We start from the raw sequence: 17,435 nt of genomic DNA, 5'->3' as shown, positions 1-17,435 counted from the left end.
CGCGAGGGGGGAGTACAAGTGTCGTTCGTCCGATGGAGGTTGCTGCCGCTGCTGCTCCGTGCGATGCGATGCGATCGGATACGGCCGAGGGGGCCACACGTCCTCCTAGAGAATGGCGTCCGGGTCTGCCCTTCCGGAAGGACGGCAGTCCTTCCGCCCGTCACGGACATCACGTGATGTTGGGATTTGCAATGCCGCTGTGCTGTGCTAGTGCGCTTGCCCGGGGGACGAGGCGTCACGTGAGGAGTGCCCTGTTTGAAGTGGGGCCGGGGGGCTTCCTCTTTTCCTCCTCCGCTGCCCTTTCCTGCTATGGCCCTTGCTTTATACGAAGGCCTCCTCCTGTCCTCCCCCACTCTCCCTGCAGCCTCCCAGCATCTTTTCTGTCGTCTCTCTCCACGGTGTTTTTGTCTCGTTTGTGCTGGGCGTGCCGTCCACCGGACTCATAATTAAATCGGTTTCATGCATGGACCGGATGGTCGTTGATTGGGGCCAAAATGGATCTTCCTGCTCAAAGCAGGGGACCATTTCGTTCTGATCAAGCAGACCTTAGCGCGGCCAGACTAGACCTCGGTATCGCTAAGATCTAGTCCTACCTCGGATCTCGCCGAAGATCAAGCCGACTTCGGTCAGATCTCTCCATTGCTACGACCTGTAGCAACCTCCTCTAGAGTCTACAATGACGATCCGCCCCGGCCAAGTTTGAGGCGCCCTATACGACGATGTGCCCCGGTCAAAATCAGGGTGCCTTATGCAACGATGCACTTCGACCCGAGCTCGGGGCGCCCTGCTAAGGATATCTCAAAGTCAATAAGGCTAGGCTGATCTCAGAACCTGCTAAGCCGACCTCACCAAATATTTATCGTGGCCTCCATGTCGGCCCAACCTCAGTGCCCTGCCAAGCGGGCAAGGCCGACCCCGGCCCCCACCAAAGGCCGAGCTAATCTCGCCCAGTACGCACCACAACCACACTCTGCGACAACCTCATCGCACCCTGCTTCGTTTGATGGCCACGCTAAAATACGTCAACAAATAACTACGCCTTACTGCCCCAACCATATTTATTGGTAAGGGCTATACCCTACGGCACACGCCAGCCCCATACCGCATGCAGAGACAGCTCAAACCATGTATCTCAAGCAAGCCGTGGCCGTGCGCCACCTGGCCAGCGCCATCTCCTTTCATGATGAAAACGGATCATGTCTCCGCTATCTGGGTGTCCTCTGTGGAGATTATAAATAGTCCCATCAGGTAACGTCTAAGGACCTTTTTGGCCAACAAATACTCTACCCTAACTTAAGCATCGAAGAATTCTCACCGAAAATACTGATGAGGCTTTGTGCATGTAACGAAAGGTAGCGCTTTGTGCATGTAACGAAAGGTAGCATTTTTTTTTTTCATCTCGACCGATAGCTTTTCCGACTTCTCCGACGTGGCCATCCTTGGGCCAAATTTGAACCACAACAGTCGTGTATATGATAACTCGTACCAGACAAATTGCCTAGGGAGAGCAAGAGAAGAAATTTGTTGTTTGGAGAGACAGAGATTCTCCCTCGAATATTTCCTGACTCTATAAAAATAATAAAAAGATATTATACATCCGTGCAGAGGGAGAAGACATGTCTCTAATCTAAGATGCTTTACCGGCCACAGACAGATTTGAGTATTCTGACCGCGGATTAACCGGATATGCACCTGGCTCGGTCAGAACTCAGAAGATGGGTTCGGACATGACTCATCAAGGCATGTGGCCGCATAATTGTTACAATTGTGCGATATGATGGTGTTCGGTCTTACATTCTGAATGGATGATGAAGGAGTACAATTAATCATGATATCCTACTATCATTAAATTATTCTACCTATTAGTCTTGACGATATATATTCTGTATGCTTTCACATTCGCCACGAACTTTTTGACACTAGATTGGCACTTCCTTTGGTTTTAAATACTTTTATCTCCGTTTCCTTCTCCTCCGTGATGTTCTCATTGTCTAATTTAAAAGTTTATTTCCTTTAGCAGTTCTTAGTCCTACAACAAGGGAACAAAAAGGTGATCAAATTTTTAATGCCTTCCCAAGATAAGTTCTATTTCAAAGGATAATTGAGAAAACTATGTAATGACCATTGAGAAGGCACGGAATGGCTGGTCTAGTGGAAAGTTGCTTAAAAATTGCTATTTCGTTATTTTATAATAGTATTATAAAAGAATAATTTATTAAAATAAAATTGAAAGATTAAAAAGAGCTTGTTTGGATCAAGGCGTACGATATATACTATCCTAAGAATTTGATTAGTCTCCTACATGCGGGTCTGTGATGATCTCGTCCCCAAGATACAACAATCTAGCTCAGTCCGATCCTCCTCTAACAAGCACGATTGTTGGAAGGCGTGATCCAACCGGCTCCTTCGGATGCCCAAAAAAGAAAAAGAAAAAAAATAAAAAAAATAAAAAAAAACAAAGAGTGCGGGAAAAGAGGTGTCGGACAAAAAAAAATTTTTTTTCCATTTAAACCAACTAAAATTTAGGGGATAAGGCTTTTTTTAATTTAAATCTTTTTATAAATTTAAAACTCCAACAATCCCCCATAAAATATTTAAATTTAGAAAAAAAATATAAAGAAAAATATTTAGGCAACTTATATTGTGTAATGAATGAAGTGTCTTGTGGACTTGAAACTCACTTAGTATTGATAGTATTTATCTAAAGGAACCATAGTGGATTAGGCCTAGAACTAGGTCCTTTGAATCAGACTTCTAATTATCAGGCATATAGTACGGACCAATTGGGTATTTGTGCGGTCAATGCCATTTAAAGGCATTGCACTTAGTATTTTAATTTTTCATAAGTATTTTCTTAGGGTTAGCCTAAAACTCTAGTTGTGACCTATACAGTAATTCTCACATAGGTAAGTCCTCCAAGAGTATTAGTGATCTAATACCTTATAGGTTTTCTATCTCAAACTCTATAAGAGTATAACTCAATCTTTTCAATATAATTTTGTTATTCATAAGGGCACTCATCATAGAAATGGGAGGAGATATAATCCAAAAAAATATACTCTGATACAATCGCTTAATCTATTTCGTTTCTATCATATTGAACCTCTTTTATGGGATCTCCAATTACAGAAATTGAGTATCCTCTGTCAGTGATTACATAGTGGGCCTCGATGATTCTAGAATTCCACTCCGAGACAAACTCTTGGTTAATCTTTTTATTAATACTCTTTGATTTATTAGGTTTTAAGTTAGATTCTAGATTTTGAAATAAATACAATAAAGAGTAATAATATCAATAAAATTAAATAACCATTCTAAGAAATATAACAAGGTAGCACTATAATTTCTGCACATTTTCAAAGCATTACTAGGTACTCAAGAACAACTAATAAAATGCATAGTTTTTAAAGTAACAGTAATTTTTGCACAGCTTTTGAAAATGCAGAAGTTTTCTGCAAAGATTTTAAAGATGCAGAAAATTCTGCACAGAAAATAGTTTGCACAGAATTTAAAGCTATAGAAAATTTGCACGGAATTTAAAGATTTAGTAATTTTCTAGACAGATTTTTAATTTGCTGAAAATTTCTGCACTATTTTTAAAGATGCAGAAAATTATGCAAAAATTTTAATTTTGCGGAAAATTTCTGTACGGATTTTAAAGTTGAAAAAATATGTTTGCATAATTTTTATAGCAATATAAATTTCTTAAAACACCTTAATATTTTGTGAAGAAAACAACTCTTAAATGATAGAGTTAAAGCTGTCTAATTCTTATACAATTAGACTAGACGTAACGTAATTCTAAAATTTAGGGGACAAGACTGTTTTTTTAAAAAATAAATCTTTTTATAAATTTAAAACTCCAACACGGTCCCATCTTTCTTTTTATTTTGAGACAGATACCCCACTTCTTACTGCCTCTAGGTGTCTTTTAATTTCAAGCTTCTCATTTATAGATAAGAATACCGCAAGCAAGACTAAACGCATGGTAACATGTTGTCTATTAGAAGCTGAGTGACGTCTACATAAGCACAACGGCAATTCTTTGTTGTTGATTTTCTCAGGGAAAAAAAGAAAAATCTTTTCGTTCTTTTAGGAAAAGAAAGAAGGCCCTACCCTATCCTGTTGTCAAACTCACGTAATTCTATGGAAATAAGAGATTTGCCAGGATACTCCAAAGAGTAGCGGGGTGGAACATGAACATACTTTAATGGCTGTGCAGTTTAAACCAAATATTGACCTACCCTCATGATTTGCCTGGACTTCAACGAGCCGAAACAGCAAGGAAAAGGGAGAAGCTTAGAAATGAGTGGAGTTTATGCCGAGAACATATTCCTATTCCGCATTACTCAGCAGCAAATAGATCGGCGGAAGAAGAAGAAGGAGAAGTTTATGCAAGCAAGCTCCTTACCGGAGCATTTTGAAAGATTTTTAATTTATTGGAGAACCTTAGGATTTATGGATGCCCGAGTACTGCACATTGCATCATTTTTGCAAGGCTCTATATCAGCAGGTTGTCGAAGAAAAGGCAAGGGACAAGCGGATGCAAGGAGGTAGGACACAAATTACATGCATAAAGCGAGAAAGAGAATCCCATCTCATGATTGCCATACCATGTGATATATCAGCAGCCTCTTTGTCCTGTCGACGACTCCTCAACAAAACAAATTCGATGGAGGCGTTCCGCACCCACCGCAGTTCCTCTCTTGGATGGTTGGATTAGCGGCTCCATAAATCCCTGGATCAGGGGACGACGGGCCCTGCTTCCTACTCCCTAGACAAATATTTCTATATTTCACATATTCCACAGATCCCACTGTAGGAGAATCCCAAGAAGGAATGGATTGTTTGGCATGTTACTGTAGGGGGACAAAGCGTGGAAGCACATCCAAAAGGGACACAAATCCTGGGCTAAACCTTCTTAGGGATTCACAATATGCCGAGGAAATCTATGGACTGCTGGAGAGGCTGCATCACTCAGGGCGCGCCTTGGGGTTCACAGGGGGGACCCACGGCCACGGTATATGAATTTTATTTATTATAAAGTTGGCTTTGATCGCATCGAAATCATCATACTCTCAGGTTCAAAGGAATCCCCTGTTTTTATTGCCTCTCTCTCTCTCTCTCCCTCTCTCTGATCGAGTTTACATACATCCCCTGGCAAAGGAAGACGCAGTTCCCGAAATAAAGCACGCTCAACCCTTATGATTTGATCCAATGCCCATCACTTTACATCCAACCATCATTACGAACTTTCCCAAAACACCCTCGTCCATGCCTTCCGATTGTTTTCTTTTTCTAGGTGGAAAACGGCATTCACCTAGCTCTTACATGGTACAGCCTGCGCCTTGCGATAGTTTTTGAGGCTTGAGCGATCGAAGCACCGGACCGCAACTTCGGTTGGATCAGGCCCAAAGCAGGATGGAGCAAAGGCCTACCTACCGCAACAGCAAGCTCGGCCCCAACTTGCTTTCGCAGCGGAGTATTTCGAGTACGGAACACGCGCCATTCACATGAGATCGAGAGCAGTACCACGACACGCGGAGCTTAAACAGATTTGAACGATCTCGGCCATCCAAGCTACATGGATTAAAACAGCATGTTATGAGAACTCCTTACACCTTCCTGCAGATGAAGATGGTAAAGAGAAAGTAGAAGGCACGCAGCACTGCAAGTCGTCCCACCTGATGAAAATATTGGAGATCGGAAGGCACCTCCTGCAGATGAAGATGGTAAAGAGAAAGTAGAAGGCACGCAGCACTGCAAGTCGTCCCACCTGATGAAAATATTGGAGATCGGAAGGCACCTCCTGCAGATGAAGATGGTAAAGAGAAAGTAGAAGGCACGCAGCACTGCAAGTCGTCCCACCTGATGAAAATATTGGAGATCGGAAGGCAGGTGCTCGTAAATTAACCGAGCAAGCAAACCAGCAACCATCAAACTCGGTTTTGCAGCTCTCCTCTACCCCACTTCAGGGTAATGAAAACAGCATTGCCGATTAGATGGCACATATTTAGTCACTCTTTGATCCTCCCTGGCCCCTGCATCAATTTGGTCGCACTCAATCTAATCCACCTCCTCCACCACCTTCTCATTCTTCTCGACCGCCTTTCTGTTAATTTCTGCATGCAGTCTATTCAAATCCTGCATCCATCTGTTGCATGAAGTGGAGGCTCTTGCTATTTAGAGGAAGGCTTTCGACGATGGCAGATTCTGTGGCTTAATTGAGCTATTTGAGTATCTTCTGTCTGACCTCGTTGTCTGCATCGGCATTCCCCTGGAACCAAGATATACAGAGCTCATCCAGCAGTCAGAAAGGCGAACCTTTTGAGCTTGAAATATGGAAATTCTCCGGCTTTAGCTTGTTCCCTTGGGATGGAGAAGACAAAGCCAGAACCAGCTTGTTTGGATTTGCAGACATAGGGGGACCAACTAGTGATGTTTGGATGGCCTTAAGGGTATTCAGAAATCTGTAATTTTGGCAAGGAGGATGAGAGGTGGCAAATCTTCTGTTTGTTACGTAATCTGGCATTTAACCACCTCTTTTTTTCCAAGACATGAAACGACATCCAGTGCTTCTAAATTTTGAATAAAAATGGGGTGTAACTTACAAAACTCGCTCTGCATATTTGGCCATGCTCAATCATCAGATATTCATGCCTTCATGTCGAGTCTTGGATGTGGCTTGCGCAACTTGAAGCGGATGGTAACAATTAAGTAATTATGATTCCATGGGCGCCTGGCTTGGATTCAGATGGAGTTAATCTAGCAAGCAATTCGATATTGGAGTTTTCAATAGCTGAGGCGAGCAACCATTGCTCAGTTGCCCGTTCGTTTGACCCCAGCGTGTGTGCGTGTGTATACATACATACATACATAATCTTAGATTTGGGTATACTTGAGTAGATCTTCATTCAGATTCGATTAATTCAAGTCGGCAAATATAATATAATTATCTCAAAACTACTTACACACAAAAAATTATGGATTTTGGAGACCAATAGCTTTTACATCAAGTGGTCAAAAAATTGAGCAATTCGAATAACACGGAACAATACATGTTCTTTTTGACCACTTAATGCATAGGCTAGAAATCTCCAAATTATATGATCTTTGGTGTGTAAATTGTTCAGAGATAATAGAATACATCTAATGAGTCGGATTATTAACATGGGATCTTCATCGTCCGATCTAAATTTGATTGGATCTGAGTGGAGCCAAAGTTCTTTTCTCACTCTATCAATAGTGTTAGGATCCATCTAGATGGATGGTTGGGCCATTTTTCAACGAAAATCAAGTTTTGATGACTAATTAAAATTTTTAAATTGTAATTGGCCCCAACTGAGAAGATTGTGTCTGTGAATTTTTTCCCTTTTACTTTTCAAAGAGTAGAGACACAGCTCGTCCTCCTTGGATTGCATGGTCCGGCACACAGTTGAAGGCTACGGATGTCGCTCCATGGGCTTATTGAAATGCCGAAAGTCCACGACACATGAATCAGCTTAAAAGCCTGAACATCCTTTCCATCCTCAGGTTCCCATTAGCAACCAAGCAGCAACGGAACCATAAATTTAGAAGAAAAAGCGCTTTCCCTAATGCAGCCTTGCGGATTGATGGTACGCTTGTCCACTGCAGTGTATGAAGCGAAATGGAATTGATGTCTGTTTTTATCCATCTGCCTGCATTGCAGTTATGGGTCGGGCAGCTTCAGACGGGCCGGCCGACAGCACGCGGAGCCCAGTTCAGCCGGGCCAGAACTACGTGTACAAACTTCACCTTCACGGCCCAGCGATGCACGCCCACATCCTATGGCCGAGGGCCATCGTCATCCTGCCGAAGCTCGGCTCTCATCATCCTGGGCAAGCTCACAGAAATTATATAGGACACTACTCGCAGATCCAGCCATCCTTGATTAACCATTGGGATATGGAAACCAGCTTTCCATACATTCATTCATTCATTCGTTCGCTAATATATCTAACTTTTATTGATGTGAATGTCATAACAATTCAAAGATAAATAATTTGTATCATTCAATACTACGTAATGCTTCAACTAATAAATCGGTCCCCTTTATTGTGTAATTAACTATTTATGAATCGCCTTCTAGCGAAAAATAAGACCGATGACAATCTCATTGTTATTTTTGAATTGCTCTCTTGAATCATGTTTGAACACATGAATTATATCACGAAGACAAACTCGTTCTTAAATATATATAAAAGAAAAAGCAGTAACATTGGTGACCAAAAGCAAGACTAGAGCAATTTCAGTACAATAAAAGAACCTACAGACGGAAACTCAAAAGTATAACAAAATGTATCATACAATATATGCATCATGCAATGCTTTTCGTTGGTGGACCAGCACATGGCTTCCTAGAAATGCGTTTAACTAACAACCATTTACTTAAATATATTAATATAATAACTAGAAATAACTCCAAGTATTTAAATAGGCAACTAATTAGTTTTTGAAAATCAAAACTCAAACTAACTAACTAGCTTGGGAGGTTATCTTCTAAATTTCACGTAATAAATAAATAGACGAGAGACGCGTTTTTATTGGGTTGAGTGGCCACAAGGCCCAGTGCCCAATCACAGGCTCACAGCCCTCTCCGGCTGCTTTCCCTTCCACTTCTCCATTTGCATCTCCAACAGGAGAAGAAAATATTAAAATAGAGAGGCAGTGGGAGAGTGAGATCGGGATTTAGATCCGCTCCGCCCTCTCCCGCCCTCCTTTTCCTCCCCCTTCTTTATTCCCTTTATTCATCCAAAGCCGAAATCTCAAAGCAAAGAGTAGAAAGATGTCATCTTTTACCTCTTAATTCGCACCTTCTCTTCGAATTCATCCTTTCTCTCCGCAATCTTTCTTGTTTACACTCGATCGATCGAGCTTTCTCGGCGGGCAGGGCAGGGCAGGCCAGGGTTTTACAGTCTTCACGCGCTGCCCCTTCTTTCCGAGCTTGGCTCATTTCGTCCGGGATTGGTGATGGCCATGGGCAGTTTTAGATTCTGTTCGTCGATTTCGATCGGATCGATTCTGCTGATGGATGGTTCGGTTGAAAACTACGGGTGCTGCTGATTTCCTCCTCGATTTCTCATCGAGGTCTCTGTTTTGTTTTTTCGAGCTATATAATTCCCTTGGCGGATCTGCCCTCCGCCCCTGCCGCTCTTCCATCTGGAGAAAAATGTCGAGCAACTCATGGATGGAAGTTCTGCCTCCAACATCCCCTTGCTTTTCGAGCTCAAGTTGGTTTCTTGGCCAGAAGAGGAGCGGGAGTTGGACCCAAGAGCAGAACAAGCTCTTCGAGGATGCCCTGGCGCGCATCGACGGCGACAACCCGGACCGGTGGGAGAAGGTGGCGGCCATGATCCCTGGGAAGTCGGTGCGGGACATCATCTCCCATTACAAGGATCTGGAGGACGACGTGAGCGACATAGAAGCTGGGCGGATCCCATTCCCTGGCTATAGCTGCAGCCCTTCGTCGTTCACGCTGGATTGGGCCAACCGCCACGGCTACTGCGAGGGGTTGAGGCCCGCGTACTGCGTCGCCGGCGGGAGGAGGTCGGGAGGGAGACCGGATCAAGAGAGGAAGAAGGGAGTGCCTTGGAGCGAAGAGGAGCACAAGTAAGTTCCCCTTTTCGGCCCATTTTAACCAACCGGTCCAGATTAATTATTACGTATATGATAATCAGAACATCTCCGGTGCTATGCTATTCTATGCTATGCTATGCCGTGCTATGCTATGCTTAAATCGCAATATAGAAATTTCTGGTTAGATACTTGGACACCATTTCCAGGCGATCTGTTAAAAAGACTTGTGTCATCTGATCAGACTTGATAGTTGGTCCTAGTAATATGGCTTAAACAACAATTATGGTCGTCGTGTCTTGGATATGTCTATATATATATATATATATATATATATATATGCTGATGATCATTAGATGTCCTGGATCAGGCTATTCCTTCTAGGACTCCAAAAATACGGTAAAGGGGATTGGAGAAACATATCTCGGCATTTTGTCGTCTCCAGGACGCCTACCCAAGTGGCCAGCCATGCGCAGAAGTACTTCATCAGGCTTAATTCGGGCGGCAAAGATAAGAGGAGGTCTAGCATCCACGACATCACAACCGTCGACTTTCCAAATAATACGCCTCCTTCGCCACCTGTGCTCTCGACGCAGTCAAGCTCGGCTGCCACCGCTGGAGTACCCGACCTATTCTCGGAGATGCTCGATTCGACTCAGCCAAATGACGCCTTCAATTCATCGGCAAATGGCAATCAGTTCATGCAGCCGCCCTCCTCCTATGGGATCAAACTGCAGCCTCAAAATACTCTCCAGGATCCTCCGCTCGGCAGCTGTCGCATGCTATTTCAAATGCACCCTCGCGGATAGCAACATCCAAGAGCTATTGTCTCCGGGGCATTTCTTGGGTGGGGGTCGATACGTGTTTCTGAAATTATCAAATTCAGAGATCTGAGGTTGAAATCCAAGGATCCAGAATATTTTTGTTCTCAGATGCTCTCCGATATGATAACCTTGAAAATGTCGTGTATTCAACCTGTCTATCTGTAGCCTTGGCCCGCACGCCCGAGAGAAAATGTGATGAGGATCGTGAGAATTTCTTTCCATTGTCAAGAGAGAGTTTCATGGATGGGCTTTCTCTATATACTCTTCTCCTTTTTTTTGCCCCCCCCCCCTTCTTTCTGTAATATGCCGCTCTATTGTATAGAACTAAAGAATGCAATGGCAGCAAAAACTTGATGTCATTCAATAATCTTCGCTTGCAATGCTCCGTGCTTGTGCCGGTACCATATATCCCTCGTATGACAGGCTTCTCTTGGTCGAGCGCTTTGCTTCAAAGACGTGTGCATAGGAGGAGCTACATTCCTGTTCGGCTGCCGGACCAAAAGAAGCTAAGACTCGCAAACTCGTGGAGGAATGTTCATGCTTCATGGTACTCTTCTTGAGGTATCAGCTGACAGCCCGAGCCATGTCTTTTTGTTTGCTTCTCTTCAGATGGATGTTTGAGATGGGATCCATACGTATCGTGGTAGTTAATTTGCAACTAAGATGGGCTGGAAAGCCCACGGCATGACATCTAGCTGGCTGCATCAGTGTTTCTATTACTACTACTACTACTACTACTATTATTATTTATTATAATATATATTTGAGGCGGTCATGACCTTTGCCTGGTCTTTTTTATGCAGTATGAGATGCAGTGTATTATGGTTCCTCTCATGGGCTCTTTTATGTATAAGATACAAGGCCGTGGATGAACATGTTTTCCTCTGGATGATGGTGAGTCATAATTTCCTTGATATTTCATTTCTGCTGTGCTCATTTAAACTGCAAGCTAGAAACCAATATGCAAATACTTTTCGCTTCACTATCCACCATCTGCAATAGCCCAGAGCTGAACTTTTGCAGCTGGCCAATTTGTTAACACAAGGCGTTCTGCAAATGTGGAGGCTATGAATAATGATCCTGAAAAGGTTCGGGCGCTTTCATGTGTGTTCCTCCACTTATCCGAGTCACAGAGCATGATTTCCACTTTTGCTTCTGGTTGCTGCCTTTTAAATAATACTCTTCTCATATCCAGAGATCTGTCTCCATAGCTATACTATAGCTCTGTTCTTTTAAGCCTACAATATGAGCTGGTTGACCGACCGCTTAAAAATAGTTGGCGCTGAGTCTGCATTCCACCAGTCAGGCATCTCATTCTTCAGTCGTTCTCCTTTTCCTGGTTCTGTTTTATCTTCTTCGGTAAGGTGTCCTGCAGGGGTACTACAGGCTGGCCCCTGGTATATATGCATCACGGTCGGATAAGCACGTATCAGCGCGGGTATATATAACCAAGTTGTTGGCTTCTCTACGGTAGCGCATGCAATGGAACTCGATGATGGTGGGCAGACTGCTGCTGCAGTGGAGGATCTACGTACGAAGGCATCACAAATCTATATGCGATAAACTACCAAGGTGCAAAACCTATCAAAATAAAGCCAATGATCCTACGGAACCAGAAAGTTCCTTTCACATTTGGGAAAGAAGCATCAGATCTCAATTTGAGGACTCCTTTTGATCATATTCAAAGAACATGCGTTCAGGATTATAACTCATAGCCTGCGGGCTTCAAAGTTACTTTCGGCTCTTTCTGGATAGGAATCTTCGTCCATTTATGCTTTCCTTGCGCAGATGGAAGGGGTTGTCTTATAAAATACTTGCTCGAAATGAATTAATAAGCTGACCGTGTTTTTTGAACTTTGGAGTACCTCATTCACTCTCTCCCTCTCCACCACCGTTCGAACTCCTGACCTGGCCGTAGTGGCACGAGGGGAAGTGGGGTGTGGTCGTGTGGTCAGTCCTAATAATCTGAGAACTTTGGCGACTACCTCTTATTGCTATAAAATGAATATGTGCAAACAATATCTTGGCTTCAGGATCATGTACGCTGCAGCTGAGTCAATTCCTCCTTGGTGCACCACTTAACATCGTGCTTCGTTGTGCTCGTCTAACAAACTAATCACCTGTTCTATTGCCTTTGGATTTCAATGACTAAAGGGTATACATCTCCTGTATGCTTGCCAGCCGCATCTCTCCAATATTTGGTTCATCTGAGTTCTGGATGAGGGAGCGTTGATATCACCATCATCCTTCGGAGCAGTTGCTTTCTAGTGCTGACAATTCTTAACTGACCTGGATGTTCCGCAAGGAATAAAGCAAAGCCTATAGCTACTGTGGCTCTTGTGGTGGTTCTTCGCTTCCAATCATTTTTCTTGTTTCCTTTGTTGCTGCTGCTGCTGCTGCTGCTGTAGATGCCACTGTTATTACTGCTGAAACTGCCGTTGCTTCTGTAGCTGCAACTATCAGGGAAAGTGTGCTGCCCAGATAGGTCACCTGCAAATTATTTAGGCCCCTCCCATTTCGCACTAAAAGGAAGATTCGATGCAACATGAGCAAAGTGGGGATCACTGTTAACTTTTCTGAGGTTGATGGCAGAATTACCCACTTTATTTCAGAGAGAGGCTGCATCCTTTCCTTCAAGTTGCATAAGAATAGCCCTTGCTCCCACTTTATTCTAGCTTTGATCTGCCATTAGACAGATTAAAGACCACATCCATGGTCCGACAACTTTATGCTTTTAAAATCGTGTCCGACTTTGAGTTATATTCTGATTCCGATCGAGTCCTTCAAATGGGTCTCGCTAGTTGTACATAATTGAAGATTTAGAGCTTGTGTAGAAAGAAACAGGGCCTGTACTTTCTTCATTGGCCAAAAGAAATGTCTGGAAAACACCAATAGAGGTGTAGCACTCGAATATACAAGAAGCTTGGAGCTTTGGCAGGTTTTGAGATGTTTGAAATCTTGAGGCACCGAATAAGTCTCTTCAAGATTAATCCACTCGAATACACGCCATCTTGACATGCACAAACATCATACGTGAATGGAGATATAGCTTCCCATTTGCTATAAAATCATTAGCAGGCGCATGTACATGAATGGAAAAAGGGATTCTTGAATAGGCCATGTGATCGTTAGTTACAAGCAATAGGCATGAAGGTGTATAAAAGTATACCGCCACAGCACACGTACTGCAGCCATGGTCTGAGGCTAAGTCTAGATTATTATTATCCACTCTCTCAATTTCAACACACATCCTAGTAGGAAATAGGGGGTTGTAAGACTGATCCCAGCACTCATCAGCAACCGATCATTTAAATGTCACCGGAAAAAAAAGAAAAACACCTCAAAACTCATGATCTCCAAAAAACAGGACAGTCAGCCGTTCCCCCCTACGTCGCTCCCTGGCAGCTAAGCAGCAACGAGAGCATCGATCTCTCCAGCAAGAGATATCGTGCAAGCAGGCACTACCAGAAGGGATGTCAAGCTCTGCTGTGTCTCCAGCAGATCGTACATAGGGCGCATTCCCCAGAGATAACAAGCTGCAAACGAGAGAGTTTGATCTGCAAAGGTGGATGCTGATGTGCATCCCTCATAAGTCTCTCTGGTTTCCTCTCCTACTGCTTCTCTAATGGCTTCCGAGATTGTTATGCCCGCAAATAAAAAACTTGGCAGTTAGCACACGCACCATATAACCATGGTTCCCAATATCGGCTAAGTTCATTCTATATGATTGATGGTAAGGGAGGCACCATACACCATGGTTCCGAATATCGGCTAAGTTCATTCTATGGTTGGTTTGAAGTGATGCAACCTCCAAGCTAATCAATCATCTTTTGTATAAAGTCGCCATGCCTAGAAACTTACTATCATCACCACCACTTCTAACAGTTGCCCCCGCCCGACATACATCATCAACAAATTGAAGGTACATTTATACAGATCTACATGCATTGTTGTCCCCAAATAATCTATTATATTAAATGCTTTCTCTATGGTTGAAATATGTCAAAATATTCGTTGAAGAAGAAAAAAATAAGAGAAAAAAAGAGAGAAAAATGATTTTATTTTTTTGTTTTAGCACATTTGGTGCATCTTAGGGATTATATATATTCTTGTACAGACTCCATACAAAAAAATAATATGGGCTGATATAGGATCATTCTAATAAAAGAAAATAATACTCGCACTCGCTGATATAAGTTATTATGTCTCTAATAAGATCATGCGAATAAAAAAAAATAATACCGACTGAAATAAGATCATGCTAATAAAGAAAAATATTATAAATTGATACGGGTTGTTATGTGATCCCTAAAATTATGCTAACAAAATAGAAGGCTTGAATATTTTCTTGTTTTATTCTTGATGCTCCATTCAATTGTTTTAGCAAGAAATGGTTGAATAAGTTCCTATTACGCATCTATGTATATTTAAATAGCTCACACTCCACTGCAAAATTCACACCAAAAGTTTAGATAGATCCAGCTTATATTTGTTTATTTCTCATTGGTAGTGAAGGTGATATTACAATGATCTTTGATGCTTAATCATCGTGCACATACAACATAATTCATAAAATTCCAAATAGCATGCTCAACATTATTAAGCCAAAGAAAAGTCCATCTAATCCTCGATGTATCGCTTTACTCATTCTTATGTTATACAATAGTTGAATACATGCATGAATTAGTCCCGTCAATTCTCGTTTTAACAATGCGAGTGAATTGTTGGGCCATAAAGAGAATATAAGTTGAGGGCATTAAGAAGTTGGTCACTATTCTACCAAGCAAACATCCAAAAACACAACTCATTCCACTTGTCAAAAGTTATAGCATAGGCATTTATGGAGAAGTTCTATGACTAGATTTCTTAATTAACATATAAATCTATAGATTTGTTAGAGTTGGCTAAAGTAGGGCATGGTAAGTCATTGCCAGCTTCTACTTGCGGTCTCCGTGCATTTCATGTCATTGATTCATCTTTATTGATCCAACACTAATAAAAAAATTATAACAATCCTAGACCTTACTCGAAAAAAAATAGCTAGAAGGTATTATTTAGATTCTTTTACACACACACACACATATATATATATATATAAGTACCGAAGATTTATCTAGTGCATAGTAAATATAAGACTAAACATGCGCTTGCACAAGTCCTCACATAGTTATCCTATTTAAGCCACAGCATCCTTGATGCCGGACCAAATTTAAAAATGGAAGCAGAAGAAGAGGGGAAGAGAAGGAGGAAGAAGAAGAGAAGAAAGAGAAGGGAGGAGAAGAGAAGAAGAGGAAAACGTGGGGGAAAGCAATTCTTAATTCTTCATTAAACCCTAATCAACATAAAAGTTCCCTATAAATAGGGCCCCAAAAGAACAATTAAAATAAAACCCCTTACATAAAATAATTCCCAATAAACCCACAAATAAGCCCTAAAACACAAATAAACCCAGAAATAACAATAAACAAATATGCAAATAAAATGGGGACCTAGCTGATGTCCCCATCAACTCCTCCCGGGTGAGAAAAACTCGACGCCGTCGAGTGTAGATCGGGTCGGCTGTCGCACTGCTCCAGAAGATCCGGGTCAAGGCGCTGCAACTCAGCTCGCGAAATCCACGACACATCTGATTCGAGTCGACCTTTCCACCGAACAAGGTAACGTTGGTAGCTTCTTCTCCTGGTAGATATAACCTGCTCATCTAATATATGTTCTATGTGTTCTCTGCGTGCATGAAACTGTGGAGGTGGAGGCTCACTAGCAGGTGCTAGATCAGGGTGATCAACAACAGTGGATGTATCAGCAAAAGGGTCAGAAGGAATAAATGTTGATTTCTTGTATGGGACTAAATCTTCAATATTAAATGTCGCACTAATCCCATAGTCTTCAGGAAGATCTACAACATACGCATTCGAACTGATTTTCTTTAGGACTTTGAACGGTCCCGCACTACGAGATTGCAACTTTTTGAACGTCCCCGAAGGAAGTCGTTCAGGTCTAATTCTTACCATGACTGAATCACCTACATTTAATTCTTTATAACGTCGGTGCAAATCAGCAAGGGATTTATATTTTAAGTTATTAGAGTGAATAAGTTTGCTGATCTCCTGATGCAATGAATGCAGGTGTGAAGCAAATGATTGTGCAGACTCAGAGACTCTATGTTGATGAGACATGGGAATCAAGTCTATGGGTTGCCTAGGTTTATAGCCATTCACCACTTCAAAAGGACTCATGCCTAAGGTCCTATTGACCGAACTATTATATGCAAACTCGGCAGTTGGTAACACGAGATCCCAAGTCCTAGTATGCTCACCTACCAGACATCTGAGAAGACTCCCTAGACTTCAGTTGACAACTTCGGTCTGGCCATCAGTTTGGGGATGATAGGCAGAGAAAAATTTTAATTTGGTACCCATCATGTGCCAAAGAGTTTTCCAAAAATAGCTCATAAATTTAACATCCCTATCGGACACGATAGATTTAGGGAGACCATGGAGTCTAACGACTTCGTCAAAATAGAGTTTCGCAATCCTAGAAGCATCAGAAGTCTTAGAACATGGGAGAAAATGAGCCATTTTAGAGAATCGGTCCACTACAAAAATGGAATCGTGTTTGGTCGAGGTACGTAGAAGCCCTAACACAAAATTCATGCTAACATCTTGCCACGGACAATCAGGAACAGGTAGTGGAGTGTAAAGCCCAGTGTTCTGTTTACGTTGCTTGGCTAATTGACATGTGCGGCACTGAGCGACGATCTTGGCCACGTCTCTCTTGAGACTCGGCCAGAAGAAACGTCTTTCCACCATCTCAATGGTTTTGTCTCTCCCGAAATGCCCAGACAGTCCTCCAGCGTGTACTTCCTATACTAGAAAATCTCTCAAAGAAGTTCGAGGAATACACAATCGGTCGGAGCGAAAGAGATAATCATCTTGTAAAAAGAAATCATCGTGCTCTCTCTCTACTCCATCTCGTAGGGTCAGGTATACATTACTAAAATCGGGACAGGTGGTATAT

General features: G+C 42.3%; 1 protein-coding gene and 1 long non-coding RNA gene across 2 annotated transcripts; both read left to right on the top strand.

Moving 5' to 3' along the window:
- The first annotated feature begins 7,470 nt into the window (after positions 1-7,470).
- LOC103700711 (transcription factor DIVARICATA-like) lies at positions 7,471-10,777 on the top strand. Its single transcript, XM_039124135.3, has 2 exons — positions 7,471-9,630; positions 9,965-10,777. The coding sequence occupies exons 1-2, from the start codon at positions 9,053-9,055 to the stop codon at positions 10,401-10,403; spliced, it is 1,017 nt and encodes a 338-aa protein (XP_038980063.2). The 5' UTR covers positions 7,471-9,052; the 3' UTR covers positions 10,404-10,777.
- A 5,079-nt stretch (positions 10,778-15,856) lies between these two features.
- Positions 15,857-16,725, top strand: LOC149752940 (uncharacterized). The gene is made up of 2 exons (XR_016396076.1): positions 15,857-16,413; positions 16,544-16,725. It is a non-coding gene; the product is annotated as an uncharacterized LOC149752940 (long non-coding RNA).
- Positions 16,726-17,435: the final 710 nt, after the last annotated feature.

Source organism: Phoenix dactylifera, chromosome 8, assembly GCF_051530095.1.
Source record: "Phoenix dactylifera cultivar Ajwa chromosome 8, Ajwa_hap1_PhDact_Kaust_v1.1, whole genome shotgun sequence".
NCBI classification, from domain to species: domain Eukaryota; kingdom Viridiplantae; phylum Streptophyta; class Magnoliopsida; order Arecales; family Arecaceae; genus Phoenix; species Phoenix dactylifera.
The sequence above is the reverse complement of the archived record's forward strand: the minus strand, read 5'-3'. Positions and strand labels throughout refer to the sequence as shown.